General features: G+C 32.4%; 1 protein-coding gene across 1 annotated transcript in view; it reads right to left on the bottom strand.

The window, feature by feature from the left end:
* Positions 1 to 17,143, bottom strand: part of LOC126743024 (adrenodoxin-like protein 1, mitochondrial) — a 33,434-nt gene extending 16,291 nt beyond the window's left edge. The window contains exons 1-2 of the mRNA XM_050449947.1: positions 16,898 to 17,143; positions 16,688 to 16,739 (exon numbers count right to left, since the gene is read on the bottom strand). Coding sequence (XP_050305904.1) covers positions 16,688 to 16,739; positions 16,898 to 17,030 — 185 coding nt within the window. The 5' untranslated portion in view covers positions 17,031 to 17,143. The remainder of the gene's footprint in view (positions 1 to 16,687; positions 16,740 to 16,897) is intronic.
* Positions 17,144 to 18,675: the final 1,532 nt, after the last annotated feature.

The following is an 18,675-nucleotide window of genomic DNA, read 5'->3' as shown; positions in this document are numbered from 1 at the left end:
GTCGACATTTTTATTTTATTTTTTTATTAATAAATTCTAAAATAAATAAAATACTTCATGCAGAATGTTTTATATTCGTTTTATGTAACAGAATAGCAGTTCTATTTCGCTTTGCGGCAATAAAGATGGGAAAATAAATTGAGTATTTGATATAGGCTAGCATATCGTAATTTTTCTGCGGTTAAGAAGGCATCGAACTGCACTCCCTCGTTGGTAGCGAGCCACTAAACCAAAGCAAAGCACCAACGCCCAAAATGATAAAATGAACGTCCGCTCTGTCGTCAGGTTTGCGGAGAGGTTACGTCTTCCTCTCGATGCGGCACGATCACTGGATACTTCCATTTATTTAATACGGTATTGAATTCCCTATGACCGATGTTTAGCCAGCCAGACCGGTATAGCTAAAGATTTCCTCTTTTCGAAATATGTGTATACTTGACAACAGATAATCGGTAAATATGTTCGTAAACAAAACACTCCCTTGCCCCTGAGCACATGTTCAACTCAAACAAAGTTGTTGTTTACTAATACTACTTTCTAAGTTTATTATTTTAAACTGAATCAATTTTATCTCCTTCAATAAACAATGCTAATTGTTCAGCATTTTATACGATAACTGGGAGGAAAAGCAAACTGCAACTGATTTTTAAGTGTACATTCCTAATAAATAAAAAAATGTCTATCATCGGATATGAATCGGATTCAATACATACTCTTGTTTTTTTTTTTTAAGAAACGGCGAATTCTTTAAAAAGTCCCCAATTTATTTTGGGCTTGATTACAAACTTGCCCAATTCTTTCTCTAAGCTGTTCTAGAGTTTCTATGACTATTCCGATTTTAAATACCCCCAAGTGTAAAAATCACAAGAATTTAAATCGGGGAATCTAGGAGGACACGTAATCGGACCACCCCTACCTATTAATTTACTGTGGTACGTCTGATTGAAATACTGTCGTTTACAATATAATACTATGGTTTACACTTAAAAGCACTTCTTCCAACAGTTATGGCAATATTCAATTCGACGCGCTCTACTAAAATATTAACAATTAATTAAAATAAATTTTCAAACCTGATTGACATTTCTCTGATAACACACCATATTAATCAGCAATAATATTCCAGATTAGATCCAACCAGAGATATATACAAAGATTTAAATGCAGGAATACTACAGAAATCTCTACATGATCTCTTTACAAAGCTTAACATTCTGTTTGCCATAATAAGATGAAAGTTATGAGAAAAACGAAGCTTTGGGTCCAAATAGACACCAAGATTCTTTACCTAGTCAACATGCTTTAAAGTTGCGTTATTAATTAAGTATTCTATAGGAATAGATTCCGCTTGCTACTGAATCTCAGGAAGCAACACTTACTAATGTTAAGAGACATGCCATGTAATTAGCACCAAGAAAAGAGAATATTAGCCATTTTGAAATATTAGCCAGAATTTTAATATCTAAACGAGAACAGACTTGCCTATACAGTTTTAAATCGTCAGCAAATGGGAAACACTTTACTTCTGAAGAACAAAATCGTTTATAAATAGAATAAATAGAAGACGACCGGGATGCGAAGCTTATGGAACTCCTGAAGAAGCCGCATCTACCAATAATAATTAATACCAAGACGCCAATTATGCTAAGCTTGGACAGTCAATAAATCAAAACAGTATGGTTGAGCTTGTCAAAGGCTTACAAATTGGGCGGCTGTCGAATTACGACACAAGTCCATGGTAGCGAGGAAGAAGAGAAAAGGCTTACAAAAATCGGTATACATGGCATGCATCTCATCGCCTTTATGGAATGACCTAAAAATAAAGTTAGTAAATATACAGGGTATTTCCTAACTACGGTACGAAACTATACAGGGTGAATCGTGAGGTCGTTTTATGAAAAAAGTTTCGATGAACGTATGTCGGGAGTTGCTTTGTTTCTAAGATACAGGGCGATGAAGGTTCAAAAAAATAACGGTATTTTAAAAATACTATAACTATCCTTAAACCGATTTGGTTGAAATTTGGTGCAGTTATTTCAAGTTATAAGACGCTTATTTAGCTGTAACTAGATTGAAATTATTAGGTCCAGTGGCGTGTCAGTGGGCACCACATGCTTATTGTTGAGAAAAAAACAAGGCCAATAATTGTTTTGCAGCTTTTTATTTATTTTTGTATTTAAGCAACTAAAAATACAACTTTTTCGTATCTTATATTATCTTCATATCTGGCTTTGTTTTCGAAAAATTTAAAGTATCTTTAACTCATTCTAAAAATTATCCATGGACGACAACATGAAATAAAAACCAATTAATTCGATAAACAATTTCGACCTTAAAGTAAATGAGCAAAATGCCCACCTTCTGATAAAATACACGACTGCAAACGATTTGTCATTGAGTGTCTGACACGCTCAAAAATACCTGGAGTATCCCTTATGATATTGCAATTGACAATTATCCGATTCCTCAAGTCATTCACATCTAGAACAGGAGTTTTATAAACAAGAGCCTTCAGATGGCCCCATAAATAGTAATCCAGGGGATTCATATCAGGACTGCGAGCCGGCCAATTTTGAGGTCCTGTACGTCCAATCCAGCAATTAGGGTAGATGACGTCGAGATGCTGACGAGCAAGAACACTGAAATGAGCTGGAGCCCGTCGTGCATAAACCACATGTTGACTCTTACTTGTAGGGGTACTTCTTCTAATAAAGTGGGTAAATGGCGTTGCAATAAATCCGTGTAGGATTCATCTGTTAATCTTGCCGGTAAAAAAAATGGGCCAATTAGGTAAACACCAATAATTCCTATCCAAACGTTCAGCGAAAATTGTTGCTGAAAATAAGTTTCTCTAATAACGTGGGGATTGTCGTCGGCCCAAAAATGATCATTGTGGAAGTTCATAATAACATCTCTTGAAAAATTTGCCTCGTCCGTAAATAAAATATTTGGTAGGAAATTATTATTGCGTGCCATCGTATGAATCAACCACCTGCAAAACATTAATCTTGAATGAAAATCCCGAGGCAGTAGAGCTTGTACACGCTGTATGTGATATGGATGCAGGAGGTTTCTTTTTAGAACTTTCCAAACGGTTTTTGAACTGACTTCAAGCTGCAGTACAATCTTCCTGATACTATTGGAAGGATCTTCTTCTATCGCATCAAGTATAGCTTCTTCCAGTTCAGGCGTTGTTATAGTTTCGTTTATTAATAAAACTCCCAGTTTCACATAATCTTGCATGTAGTTTTCTAAATGTTTTTGCACATGGAATTACTCTGTTAGGATATCTGTCCTGGTAAATTCTTCGTGCTTCTTCCGCATTTCCATTTACTAATCCATAAATAAAATGCATGTCGGTCATTTCATGGTTAGTAAAATTATTCATGATGGAGTAATGAATCACTGCTAATTGACAGCTGAATTTTACTTATAGCAATTCTATCACTGTCAGCTGGTCTCCAAAGCAGGTAGGTACAAAGGAGGTACTTGAATGGACTTGCCAATTATTTGTCATAAGAAGCAATGTATTCGTTATATTGTTGTATTTCAAAATCTGATAATAAAAATCGTAGAAGTTATTATGATAATGTTTATTATCATAGTAAACAAGACACAAGAGACCAAAAAGTCGTGCAGTCGGGTGGACATTTTGCTCATGTACTTTAAGGTCGAAATTGTTTATCGAATTAATTGGTTTTTATTTCATGTTGTCGTCCATGGATAATTTTTAGAATGAGTTAAATATACTTTAAATTTTTTTTCTCGAAAACAAAGCCAGATATGAAGATAATAAGATAAGATACGAAAAAGTTGTATTTTTAGTTGCTTAATTACAAAAATAAATAAAAAGCTGCAAAACAATTAATTATTGGCCTTGTTTTTTTCTTAATAATAAGCATGTGATGCCCACTGACACGCCACTGCACCTAATAATTTCAATCTAGTTACAGCTAAATAAGCGTCTTATAACTTCAAATAACTGCACCAAATTTCAACCAAATCGGTTTAAGGATAGTTATAGTATTTTTAAAATACCGTTATTTTTTTGAACCTTGATCGCCCTGTATCTCAGAAACAAAGCAACTCCCGACATACGTTCATAGGAACTTTTTTTCATAAAACTACCTAACGATTCACCCTGCATAGTTTCGTACCGTAGTTAGGAAACACCCTGTATAGAGGTTGGTAGCGACTAAAAAACCACTGATCAACAAAAACCCTTCTTCGGAGCAGGTTCGACACGACTCAAAAAACTTATTAAAGAAATAAACGATGAGATGCTTATGGGTGCTTTCCAGACTTAAATCTTGGACTAACGTTGGAAAGCTTCCAATTTTCAGGGAACAGACCCTAATATAGTGGTTTACTAATATTTTATAAGCAGACTATAAAGAGGATGGCAGCATCCTTTCAATACCTTGCGAATTTGATCAGGACCGGCACCTTAACTAAACGACTTTTAAAAGTTCAGTTTAGTCAAAAATCAATCAAGGATTTTTTACTTCACATACTAAATTAAATCTATAATTGATATCATTATCGGAATCGAATGAGGCATTTTGCTTTCTAGTATTATACAAGGGTTTCCGAAACTATTGTGCCAAAATGTGGGTAGATCTCTCCAAAATAAATGTTATTAACCTATAATTAATACTTATTAACCCATAGACGCATGCGTTCAGTGATAATAGCGCTATAAGGCCCGCGCAGTGGTATCCAACCTCGGACACGAGGAAACGTTTTTGTACCGGAAAACGTGTTAGTAAATGACATAAAAACACAAGGAATATTTGGGAGGATTTATTAAAAAAAACATCTTTTAATTTAGAAGATGTCCGTCCAAAATTCTGATGACCCGCTTCAATTCAGGCATGACAGCATCGTACCATTTTTCCTGCACACGTTGAAAAGTTTCCAAAATTTCTTGAATTTCAGCAGCAACAATCCTTCCTACTAACTCTTCCTCTGTTTGAATTGGAGTGTCGTACATAAGCGCTTTAATGTGACCCTATAAAAAAAGTCGCATGCGGTCAGCTCTGGTGAACGTAGAGGACATGTGTTTGGTGTGCCCCGGCCAAACACTCTTTCCTGATACGCCTATTTTGGATGTTCCCTTACGGCTAACGGGTAAGGTGTTGGGGCTCGTGTTTTGTCTGACATTCAGAGGAACATTTTCTAACAATTCAGGAAGCGTTTCTTGCAGAAATGTAAAGTACTTTTCTCCATTTAGTCGTGGTGGCAAGAGACACGGGCCAACCAGAGTATTATAAACAAGTCCTGCCCAAACATTCACCATAAATTGCTGTTGAAAATCTCTTCGCGTGTAAAGGTTGCTTCATGTATAACATCACTAAGGACCGAAATTCGGCGCCGTGCCTCGTTAGTTGTAAAATTCATTGAGCGAATTCTACCCGACAAGGATAATCCTCAGAAAGAAGTGTGTGCACCTTTTGAAAATGAAATGGATGCAGTTGTTATTCGTGTAAAACCTCCCATACCCGAACATGGTTTACTCGCAACGAGCGCGTTACTGCTCGGGTACTTATAGAAGGAGATTGGAAAGAAGAGAAGTAGCAAAGAGCTCAGCATATTAACTTTTAAAAAATTTACTTTTTTATGGAAACAAATATATCAAAATATAGAGTAACAGTTGGCAACATTGACAGTTTAATTAGTATTAAATATTATTGTTTGTTAATTATAGTTTAGGAGATAATTATTAATCAATGAAAAATTCGCATGTTTATAATAAAAAGTCACAGGTGAAGTTAAATTTTTACGCTTATTACAAGGCAGTACCGGTTCAAAAGGAGGGTCGTATAAATAAGGATTAACAATACCGTCACATTTAATTGTAAAGGGTAAATCAATTTTCGATTTGAAAAGCAGAGATCGAGATTTATTAACTATCCCGTTCATTAACTTCAAACATAAGACAAACCTGAACCAGCAAGTGAATCACAGAAATCTGAACCTCGGTCAAACAATATGTTACTGTAATAATACTAATACTAATAAATATATACTCAAAGTTAAAGTCACAAACCATTAACACATTTTCATACAGGTAATAAACTTTTTTTAATAGTTCTACTGTGCTTTTTATAAGCAGATATGCCCACGTCGGCGTAGGAAGGAATATATATACTATATATATATACTATATAGTATATATGTATACTACTAAATATATATATAGATATTATATATATATATATATATATATATATATATTAGAATTTTACGCTCCTTACTATGATGTATCATCACACGATGGGGGTTCCCATTTGACATATGAAATAGATGATAGATAATGAAATATATATTTCATATGTCAAATGGGAACCCTTATCGTGTGATGATACATCATAGTAAGGAGCGTAAAATTCTCTATTCAACGGTACCAAAAAAAAATAAAATCGGTAAATGTGTAAGCAAATAGTTAGCGAAAATGTCTAGAAATAATGAATATTTTATTTACGCCAAACTTTGCTATGTCAAATGGCTACGCCATGGTGTGATACATTATTTTAAAGGGCATTCATTATGCTATCAATAAAATTAATTGACCAAAAAGCAATTAAAGTGTAAATCGGTAGGGTAGAAAAACAAATTTATTTTATTAAATGTTCAAAATGCGCGCCGTTATTAGCAAGACAATAAAAAAGCCTATTTTCAAACTCCTTACGAACATTGGCAAGGCTCTGCCCGCTAATTTCTCTGCATTCTTGAAATATTCTATTTTTTAAATTCTCAATACTCTCAGGTGGGGTTTTATAAACTTTGCTTTTTAAGTAGCCCTAAAGAAAAAAGTCTAGTGGGGTTAGGTCCGGAGACCGCGCAGGCCATTCGATTGCACCACGTCTGCCAATCCACTTTTCTCGAAAATTTTCATCAAGCCACTCTCGAACTACCAAAGTCTAGTGCGCGGGAGCTCCATCCTGCTGAAAATGTATATTATTTTCATTCAATAATATAGCACCATGTTCATCTACTTGATTTTCCATAGATTGGATGATGGAAGGGTATATTGCATTTTCTAAAAGGTTTAAATAAATTTCGCCAGTCAAATTTTCTTCCAAAAAAAATGGCCCGATTATTTCATTCCCATAAATTCCTGCCCAAACATTAATTTTTTGGGGATATTGGGTATGGCCTTCCCGAAAAACATGCGGATTTTCATTATCCCAGTATCTACAGTTATGTCTGTTCACCAGGCCATTTAAAAAAAAGGTCGATTCGTCACTGAAGCAATTGTTCTTCAATAAATGGGGATCGTCGTCAATTCGCTGGCACATCACTTCACAAAATTGAATTCTCCTATCAAAATCATCTTCTCCGAGTTCATGAAGAATATGAATTTTATAAGGAAAGAACTTTTTTTTTTAAACTTTATGTACGGAACCAGTGGAAATATTTGTTAGTTTTGCGGCCTTTGACAAAGTTGTCGAACAAAGTTGTCGAAATCGACAACTCTATTTTCAAATTTTACCTTATTGCAAATCGATCCCGTCTCTTCAAATTTTCGTATCAATTCTAATACGTATTTATGGCTCACGTTTTTATCTTGATACCTTTTATTAAAATGCTCTCGCGGTTCTGCGAGCTTTTATTTGCTTGAACTAAATGTACTGTTTGTTACCACACATTTTAACTTCTAAATTGCTTGTATTTTTTTTTAATGATCTCTTATAAAAAATGTAAGAATTTTACAATGATGTAGGTACCACACTAAAAGTATTTATTTAAAATACCAAAGTTTGGCGTAAAATATATAATATAGTAAATATTCATTATTTCTAGACATTTTCGCTAACTATTTGCTTAAACATTTACCGATTTCATTTTTTTTGGTACCGTTGAATAGACAATTTTACGCTGCTTACTATGATGTATCACACGATGGGGGTTCCCATTTGACATATTAAAGGTTAGCTGGAGGTGAGGAGGTGATTGACAGAACTTCAGTAAATGCATAATTAAACGTCCCCCTGTATATCTAATTTGACGTGTTTTTTTTTTTTTTTTTTAAGAAAGTTATTAAGGGTGGATCGTTTTGAAATGAAAGCACTGTATATGTATGTATTAGACTACTCTGCGATATAGTCTTTCTAGGACTTTGTCGCAGCACCGCTTTCATGGAACGGAAAACTGCATAACTCTGTATCCTGGATAACCAAGATGCTGTTAGTCAAAGGTGTATCTACCTCACTCAGGTTGGCCTTTTGACAGTTGATAGTATTATTGTTTGCGAAACAGTATTATTAATTACAAGGACAGAATACTGCCACGTGCAGAATAGCCAACGTGAGCGACGGACTGTTCAGTTTAACAGCGTCGAAGTGGCTACTTTCCTAACCCAGTTATAGTTCGATTTTGCGTACATGTCAGTTCATTTGGGAAGCGCGCAGATCCGTCTCCTTATTTCCAGTGTCTCCTTGGAAATAAGTAATGGAATGTAATTTTTGTACAGGGTAAAATAATAATTTTTTGGTTGTTTTAGGATTATTTAAATATGTGAAATGATTTTTTTGCTTTTTTTATCTTATACCTATTATGCTAAAAAAATTGTTACCGTTGTATTAATATTATTGCTAATTATATTTAATATAGAAAACATACATAATTCGGGAACTGAACCATATTCTGCATATTCTTGAAAATTGAAATATGATTTCTTAGTGTCTTATATGAATAATCCGCAAATTTTTTCCTCTTAATCTGTTCTCTTCAAAAAACTATTTCTACTCAAATTATAAAACACAAGTTGTAAAATGAGAAATGCTTAAAGTCAACAAGATCCCCAGTTAAAGCTTTGTTTATAACCGTCTCTGGGTGTATAACAGTAATCATATTTTGATATTGAGTATGAACTAAAAAAAATTGATTTAAAACTCCCCAAAGAATTTTTCCATTAATTTATTGAAAAAATTAATTTTATGTGTTACTTCAATTCGTTTAAATCCATATTACTGTGACTAAATCATATTTAGTTACCTTTTTTGTTAGGTATTATGACATTACTTAAATAAACATCAATCAAAACTACTACTCTATCAATTATTTTCTTGGTCTCTTGAATAATTCAGAATAGGGGAAAGTATTTTCTAATATGTGAAACTAGTGTTTAATATATCGTTGGCGACGAACCTTTTTAGTCCACGCCAGCTGTTATTTAATCGTGATAATGCCCATCTCCTAAAATTCCAAGGGATTTTAGAACTTCCATGATTTTATGAGCCTCTAGTATTTAACTCATAAAATCATATCTTGAACATCAGTCAGTAGGTTGTCCGCTGGTCTGGGGTGACATTGGCGGATAGTATCATTAATATTGGTAGTAATTTATTTAATTAACAATGCAAATAAGGCTATATATTTTATAATATTGCCCGGTTTAGGGATCAATAAAATAAAATTCCAATCATATTCAAACTAGCTCACGTTTCTCAAAATATATTTACATCTTCCATGCGCGTAAAGTTCCTCCATGTGTTCCATATATACCATTATATGTATCGACCTATTTCATTTGTCACTAGTGTAACCAGATTTAAAAATAGTATTTTTTTTTATTAACCATCCAAATATGGTTAAAACAACTATATTACAATATACCGAGTATACTTATACCTACTTAAAAATCTGAGAAATTGTGTTTCTGTTGATCTCTTAAGAACTGCATATTATGCAATATTTCATGCATCTCCCCTATGCCATCCTAGTATGGGGCCATATAGCCCAGATACACAGAGTATTCGGAATACAGAGGAAAGTTGTAAAAATAATGACAGGTCTAGATTTTAGAGCAGTAGACTATACTTAGTATGGGTTTCATGACTATGCCTTGTGTCTATATTTTGGAATGTTTGCCTTATCTCAGACAGAATATGGAGAAGTATCATACTCATGGAGATGTTCACTCCTCTGATGTGTACCTTTCATACTGGCGGCTTGAGAGGTGTCAAGTTGAACCTGGGTACTGTACGGTAAAATGTTTTAATGTTATACCAGTTACTATAAGATTCATTACTAGGTTTAAACAGTTTTTAAAGCAATATCTCACTCAAAACTCATTCTATTCATGTGAGCAATATGTAATTTTTGATTTTGTTCTTTCTTTCTCTAATTTCTGATGTTTTTAGTTTAGTTATAAGTGTTTATTATTATAAGTGTTTTTTATTCTTGTAAGCACCCAAGTTAAGTTATTTTAATGTTTTAAGATTTTCATATTTGAATCTCAAATATTTATAGATCATGTATTTTATATTTTTTTTAGTATATAAGTGTTTTTATTATGACTTAAAACTGACATGAGTTACTTATTTTATTGGGTATTACGTCACTTATAGGAAAAATCAATTTAGAAAATACTATCTCACACGCTCAAAAATTGAAAAGAAGAAGAAAATAGACTTCATCACGTATTTAAAAGAAATTTTAAAGCTTTCTTTTCTTGATATTTTAACTAAAAAAAAAAAGATTTACACAATTTTGAAACTGTTTGACTGACTGAATTTACCGTAAAACAACTCATACTAATAGTTATCTTAATTTTAGTTCTAATCATCCAATAATGGTAAAAAGAGTACCACTCCTCTTTTATAAAGTAATAATGATTGCAAGATCATATGTGAAACATTATTTGTAATAATCAATATTTAACAACTGAAAAAGATTTTATTAAAAATAACTTAATACAAAATGATTATTTTTATATAGTGACGTAATACCCAATAAAATAAGTAACTCATTATAAATTCGTCACAACAATACAGATTTTACTTTGAAAACAATAATGAAGTAATAATTTTAAAATAGTTTCACAATTTTGCAACTGAAGCAAATTCAATAGTAGGGTATAAGTTGTGGTATGGAATAAAACCAGGGGTAATAGCTTTAATCGTCGACACTATTTCCATAGGCAATCAGGCAAAAGGGGTCTATATCTTCCTCACTCTCTACCAGGAGGAATAGTCTACTACGAAATTTCTACCAAGAATTTGTTCATTTTTGCAGGGCAGCAAGCAGTTAAGTTGTTACCCACTGAACTGCCCAGCAATATACTTCGTATACAATGCTTTTTATGTATTTATTTATGGAATCCATTTACAAAAGTATTACATAGCATACCTATACAAACCTTATGAAAAATATATACATATGTGAACAGATACAAAACTATCTATAAATCAAGGAATAGTGTAGATGAATTAATTAATTAAAAACTTTATGAAATAATATTTTTTAACTGCCCCTTAAAAGATGTAATCTTAGAGTCAAAAAAACTTATCTGTTCGACAGGACATTAGCACTCCGAATCATTCGTGTAATCATTAATACCATAATTGGTATGGTGGAATTGGACTAAAAATATATCTGATTGTCTATTCAATCTGGAAGGCACCCTAAGTGTAAAAAGAGACAATAACTCAGGACAATCTATAGTAGCATTTAAACCCTTATGCATAAAACATAAGTCAAGTAATGTTCTTGATGACTCTAGTGTGGGTAACTTCAGGTTATCCCTGACGCACTGATAATAATACTTCTGTCTCCTATAACCACATCTAAAAGCAGCTACCTTTAAAAATTTATTTTGAGTCTTTTCAATCTGCTCAATATAGCAGTTATATGAAGGGGAACATACAATTGATACTCTAAGATGTCTAAAAGTCAATAAAGACAAATTAGCTGTAAAACGCTGGATAAAACCCAGCCTTTTCATTGCCCTACCGATCACCTGATTTATGTGACTTTTAAAAGATGTAGTCTCTGTTTTGACACCAATTGCTACATTGTTTAATTTATGAATAAAAGTAAACGGGTTTCTTTGCTTAGAATAAGTAATCTTATGACACTTATTGATATTAAGGGACATTCTATTCAAGTGGCACCCATCGAAAAATAAATTAAGGTCTTCCTGTAGGAGCACAGCATCATATCAGGATATGATAAGCCTAAACAGCTTCACATTATCACCGAACATTAGCACACGACAATTTTCAAGTTTTCAAACTAAATCAATCAAAAAGAGAAAAAACAAAACAGGGCCTGAGTGGGAGCTCTGTGGTACCCCAGATAGCACCAAAATTTCAGTGGTATTTTCATGTACCTGCAAGATTAACAATCTGGGTTCTATCTCTGATGAATCCGATAATCTACTGAAGAAGAGGCTCTACAATACCTAAAGCCCTAAGCTTCTGCAAGAGTACCACATGGTTAGCCCGATCAAAAGCTTTGAAAGAATCTGTATATATCGAGTCGACCTGAAGTCCCTTCTCCAAGCAGCTGTAGAGGAAGTTCACATACAGCACCAAATTAGCATCAGTAGATCTACCTTTTCTAAATCCAAATTGCTCAGGATTAAATAAAGATTTAAAACTCCAGGCAATCCTACGACTAACATAAATTACGGCGGATAAAATCAAGCGCTAAAATACGTCAGACAGGTGCCGGTATTTATCCATCTTAGCTCCTAGAAGGAAAAGTTTTATACACATATTCTTATGGTTATATGGGTGGTGCAATTCTGAGAAATATAAGGAATTTAACATTCAATAATTTGTAATGAAAAACTTCTGATTACATACCGGGTGGTGCGTCGCCGAGCGGAACATAGGAAATCCCATGTAAATTTTAAGGGGGTCAATTATTGGCTTCCCTGTACATTGTACAGAAAAAATGTAAGATAACTTTTTGAAGAGACCAATCTGGCAAACCCTCGTGCAAACTTTCAAAAAATTTTAATAAGCGATTCTCGAATTATTCAATTAAATGTAATTGCAAAATTACCAAATTTTCGGTTCAGGTAAAACCAGACAGCAGCCACCAGCAAACAATTTGTTATAAGGCTTTGTCAAATCTGACACACAGCCGAATACAAGAAATGTTTTTTTTTTCGTTTTATTAATCTCACAACCATACATTCAAAGTAAGACACGTTAACATTGCTTTTTTATCTAAACTTTTATTTAATATAACGATGAAGTTAAACCAATAACAATTATTATTATCAATTATTAAAAAAATTTTTTTATCATACTTAGAATTTAATTAAACCAAAAGCAGTATCTGAAATATTTTCAATTTATTTTCCCATCAAGCATACTATCTGGTCCATTTCAACCATTAAACCTATTGCTAGTAAATTCGAGTGCAAAGACATTGCAATAAATAATTGTAAATGTTTAACTCAGAAGATCGAAAATAGATCCGAAAAAAGAGATAACAGAACTCTTAATATTTTACTAAGTGTGGAAAAATAAAATAAAATAAAATCAAATACAATAACTTTATTAAAATTAATAGAGAATTACAAAAAACCACAATTATTCAAATGTTCAAACAACCTCCCATTAACAGCTAAACAATATCCTAACCGATCATAAAATTCATTTCTAATATTACTAAGTTGATATTGGGAAATTTTATTACATTCTAACGAAATAGCGTTTTGTAACTGGTTTAGATTCTCAAATTTTACACTTTTATAAATGACACTTTTTAAATGACCCCACAAAAAGAAGTCATTCGGTGAAAGATCAGGTGACCTGGCTGGCCAAAGTATCCGGTACCGTGGACCAATAATATTGCCGTTAAAAGCTTTTTCCAAGCACTCTCTAACCATACGGGCATTATGGGCCGGGCAACCATTTATTTGGTACCAGATCATTTGATCTTCCTGAACAACTTCTTCCAAGGCGGCTCCAATTTGATTTTGAAATAAGTCCAAATAGGTTTCAGCTGTTAGGTTATAGTCCATAAAAAAGGGTCCAATGATATGGTGTCCGATAATTCCCACGAATACTTTTGTTTTTTGGGGATATTGTGTCCGAGTATGAACAAAGCAATGTTCATTTTCTTGGCTCCAATACTGGCAATTCTGAACATTTGGTTCATTGCTGAGGGTAAATGTACATTCATCGGTAAAACAAATATTTCTTAAAAAATTCCTATTATTATTTGCTCTTTCCAACATTTGAAAACAAAATGCCATTCTTCACTCTTCATCTCCTTCCTGCAGCTCTTGATGTTTTTCGAATTTATACGAATAATATTTGTGTTTTTTTAAAGTGAGCAATAGCATTGTATGATGTTTATTTACCTCTTGCCCAAGAACCCTCATACTAACCATCTTGTTTTCCTCCACACTCAGTAGAATATTAAGATCTCTGTTCTCTCTTACTTCGGCTCTATTTTCGATATCCTGAGTTGAACATTTACAATTATTTATTACTGGTATTTTTGGACTCGAACTTATTGACAATACGTTTAATAGTTGAAATGAACGGAATGGGCTTGGTGGGGAAATAAACTGAAAACAATTCAGATACTGCTCTAAAACTCTTTCCCGCATAATGCCACTTAATTATGGCTATTTTTTCGTCGATTGAATAATTCGTACTTGTTTTCAAATATCAACTGTTACTGATTTATTGACACTTTTCCTCATGTCCATGACAATATTCAATATTCATTTTACTGGTGCCAGTTTGGTTTTACCTGAACCGAAAATTTGCTAATTTTGCAACTACATTGAATTGAATAATTCAAGATTCTTACATTTTTTCTATAAAATGTACAGGGAAGCCAATAATTGACCCCCTTAAAATTTACATGGGTTTTCCTATGTTCAGCTCAGCGATGCACCACCCGGTATATTGGAATCAAATTAAATAATTATTCAACAATAATTACTCAATTTGCTTAAACAAACCGTCTTCATGCGGCATCTAAAAGAATATACATAATAAATATCTTTTTAATTTTTAAGGGTTTAGTTGGTTAAAAGTTGGTCCAAAAAAAAAAACCAATCTTTTCAAATTTTTAAAAAAACATTTGAAAAATATTTATAGACAAGTCAAAACAGTATGTTATAGAGTGGTCAAAAAAAAAATGTCAACAATTAAAATTCATTAAAAACAAATTAAATAAGTATATTAAAATGAAGAGGAGTTATGGTTAATATTAAAAAATTAAAAATTAAATGGGAACATTTAAATATACTTACAACAGCAACATCAAAGCTCTTCATTTAATTGTGATAAATAGAACATAGTAGTTTCATATGACTGTATTTGGTTTATTTGTTGTTGAGGAATATGTACCTGTTGGTGTGTAAGTAACAATGTACTTAACAATATTGAATATTATTTTAGTTCTAGGCTTTAATTTTTAAGGTGTTTAGATAATGTAAACAAAACAAAGGTTTTTTTTTGCTTTTTTTAAGTTATTGTTATAAATATTTTAAGATAAGTAATATATTTAAGTATGTTTTTAAATGTTATTGTTGGTTATACAAGGGTTGATACAAAAATACAAAGAGTATTCAAATTTGATTTTTGAACATGCTGGTGAAAGAAGATCTAATAAAATAAATAAAGGTATTGCACATGGTAAACCTAACAAAACTTCAAGAAGCAGATCCTAAAAACTTCAAGAAAGCTCTGAAAAGCAGTGACAGTAAAAAATGGAGGCAGGCTATGGAAGAAGAAATTACATCATTGAAAAACAGTGAAACTTATCAACAACTAATTGGTGGTTTATTATTTGTTGCAGTTAATACAAGACCAGATATATTGGCAAGTGTGACCATATTAAGTCAGCACAATAAAAATCCAAAAGAAGTATATTGAAATGAAGAAAAAAGAGTGTGAAGATACTGAAAGAAAACCAAATATAAAAAACTTATGTTAGTACAACAGGGAAATGATACTATATTATATGGCTATGCAGATGCTGACTGGGCAGACAACAAAAAAGACAGAAAATCAAAGAGAGGGTATATATTTATGTTACAGGGTTCACCTATAAGTTGGGGATGCAGAAAGCAATTGCGTGTCTCTATCATCAACTGAAGCAGAACAGATAGCATTTGCTGAAGAATGTAAGGAAGCAATTTGGTTAAAGCAGGTAAATAATTATGTTTGAAGATAATCAAAGCTGTCTCAAATTGTTAGCAAATCACAAATTTAGAAATCAGACAAAACACATTAATACAAAGTACCATTTCATAAAGGAATTGCATGCAAAACAGTGTTATTAATTGATTTAATGATCTTAGAATCTTCTACAAATTGTCATTAAAATCCTTTGGAAGTTTTAGGAGTTTTAAGTTTTTCAATAAACTTTTCAATATTTTTTTATACAAAAGATTTTGTTTGTAGATGGTTAAGACCATATTAGACATATATCAATTAACATATTTATTATTGATATCAGGTTATAGTTTTATTAAAATACTTTAGAGCATTTTTCATTTCTCTAACATTTGACCATTGAATTAATTCTGAGAAAAAAAACCTTAGTTTGTAACCTAAAACATAACTAAACCATAACTTGATTTAGTTATTGTTAATATCTGGAAGAAAATATTATTCAAAGCCCAAGGGAATTGCAGGAGGGGCAATATCACTATTATTACACTTTCATTATTATGAAATAACAGGGCTCTTTGGATTTTAAATAGGTTGCTGCCAACTAAGTGGACTTTAGTTTCACACACATAATAGGAAAACACAATAGGAAACTAATTACTTCATGTAGAAAACCATGAACTCTAGGATGTCTAGGTATCCTTTTTAAGGGATTAATAAATTGAGGGACACTAAAAGTGTCCAGCAAATAAACTCCCTCCGAATAATAGACTGTGCTTACAAAAAAGTGCATTAGGGTAACTTACATATCTTCCGCAGTCTTAGGATCTTGCCACTCATACTCTCCATGTTTTGTAACTAAAATAAAATAAAAAACTGTAGTACAGATATGACAATAAATCAGAAAAAGCAAATGATCAATTAAATGTTCACAAATGATATAAGAATATTAGTTATCCAATTATTTGTTACATTTATAATGACCATTTATTAACTAAGAACATAAAATAACTCACCCAAAGATGTGTGAAATTTTCTAGGATAATTTTCAGAGTAGGTAGGGTTTATTAGCTTAGAATGTAATCTAAATCGATTAATTGTCCTAAGAATTTTATTAGCCATCTTAATAACAGTTTCATTAATTATCATAAATGGGAATATTCTATTTCCAATTAGTTAATAATACATTTTCTTCAAATTTTCGAATTTAATGTTCAATTTTCCATGGTCCCACGAAAAAAATAAACATGAAGCATAACCTCCTTTCAATCTCAAACTTCTCTTTTCAGTTAATTCTCTCTCAGGAAGACGGTTATGGGCTTAGCAACTTGGGCGTTTATATTCAAGGTAAATATACGGGGTGTCCCGAAAGTAATGGGACATAGAACAACAGTATATTCCTTACAACAAAATAATGTGATTGAGGTCAATTTCCTTTACTTAATAGTATTTTCGGTAGAGAGCGCTCGTTGCGTTAGTTTTTACTTTTTTAGAACCTCTAACTTTTTTCAGTCCCGTATATCGCTTTAAAAAGTATCAAAATAAATTCCTTTTTTAATTTTACATAAAAAATAAATACCTTATTAAAGTAGCTAGGAGCAACCATTTTAGACATAATAACCATTTTTCAAAAAAACTTTTAAGTAATATTTATTTACTACTTTATTTAAATTGCATCTTTGGCAGTTGGCGTTGGAGACAAGTGTTTGTATTATTTATGTCAAACTTTTTGAATGTCATATAAACTTTTAAAACCAGTAAAAAAGTTTTTCTCTTAAGTTTAATCATTTTAAGTAATGCCTAGGCATAATTTGTTTACCAATTTAGAGATGCGTGATTGATAAAGAGATTTGAGAGATTGATAAAGATAAAGAGAGATGCGTTTACGCGTAAAGTAAATTTTAATGGACGTCATGCAAGACGCAAGTATCAGAAAATATTTCGAGATAGGCAACAACCAAACCATAAATTATTCGAAAGAATTTTTAGCCGACTAGGAGAAACTGGATCATTTCGGCCAAAACTGCCTGCTTTGGGCCGCCCAAAAAATATCACCTAAGAACAGGAAAAAGAAATTTTAGTCCGCGTAGCAGAAAATACCGGGTTAAGAACTAGGCAAATAGCGGCAACTACGGGTGTAAGCAAATCATGTGTTGGTAAAGTACTTCAGAAAGAAGGCCTCTACCCATACCACTGTACACCAGTTCAGTGTTTAATCCCACCAGATTTGCCAGTTTTGTCGTCAGTTTATGAGTCAGTAATATGTAAAATGCAGATCCAATGCTTATTAGCAGAGTGTTATTCACAGGCGAGGCTACATTTACTAGACGCGGCGTATTTGACTTTAGAAATGCTCATATGTGAGATACTGAAATCCTCAGTTGCCAGTCGTCATTTCCAGCATGAATTTAAAGTTAACTTTTGGTGTGGTATTATTGGAAACCATATATTCTAATTTTACATAAATATCAAGAATCTTGGGTATTCATTTTATTTTATTTAGGATTGCATTGCTAAAAATCTGGCAAATTTAAGTCATTCACATATTATGAAAACCTTAAAGTGCGATTATTTCGAAAATAAAGTCCAATAAACAGATAAAAGTTCTTTATGAATAACCGAAAAAATTATTTCCGCCCTGTTTAAAACTTCTGCTTACACGACTGGTTTGTTATTTTTATTTGAGAGTACTGCTCCAATGGTAAACTTTACGTCAATTTGAAGGATAAATTCATTATTTGCAATAAATCAGGATACCAAATGTTCCGTCATTGCATTTTTTCAAACTTGAAAG

This window comes from Anthonomus grandis, chromosome 12 (assembly GCF_022605725.1).
Source record: "Anthonomus grandis grandis chromosome 12, icAntGran1.3, whole genome shotgun sequence".
Taxonomy (NCBI): domain Eukaryota; kingdom Metazoa; phylum Arthropoda; class Insecta; order Coleoptera; family Curculionidae; genus Anthonomus; species Anthonomus grandis.
The sequence above is the reverse complement of the archived record's forward strand: the minus strand, read 5'-3'. Positions and strand labels throughout refer to the sequence as shown.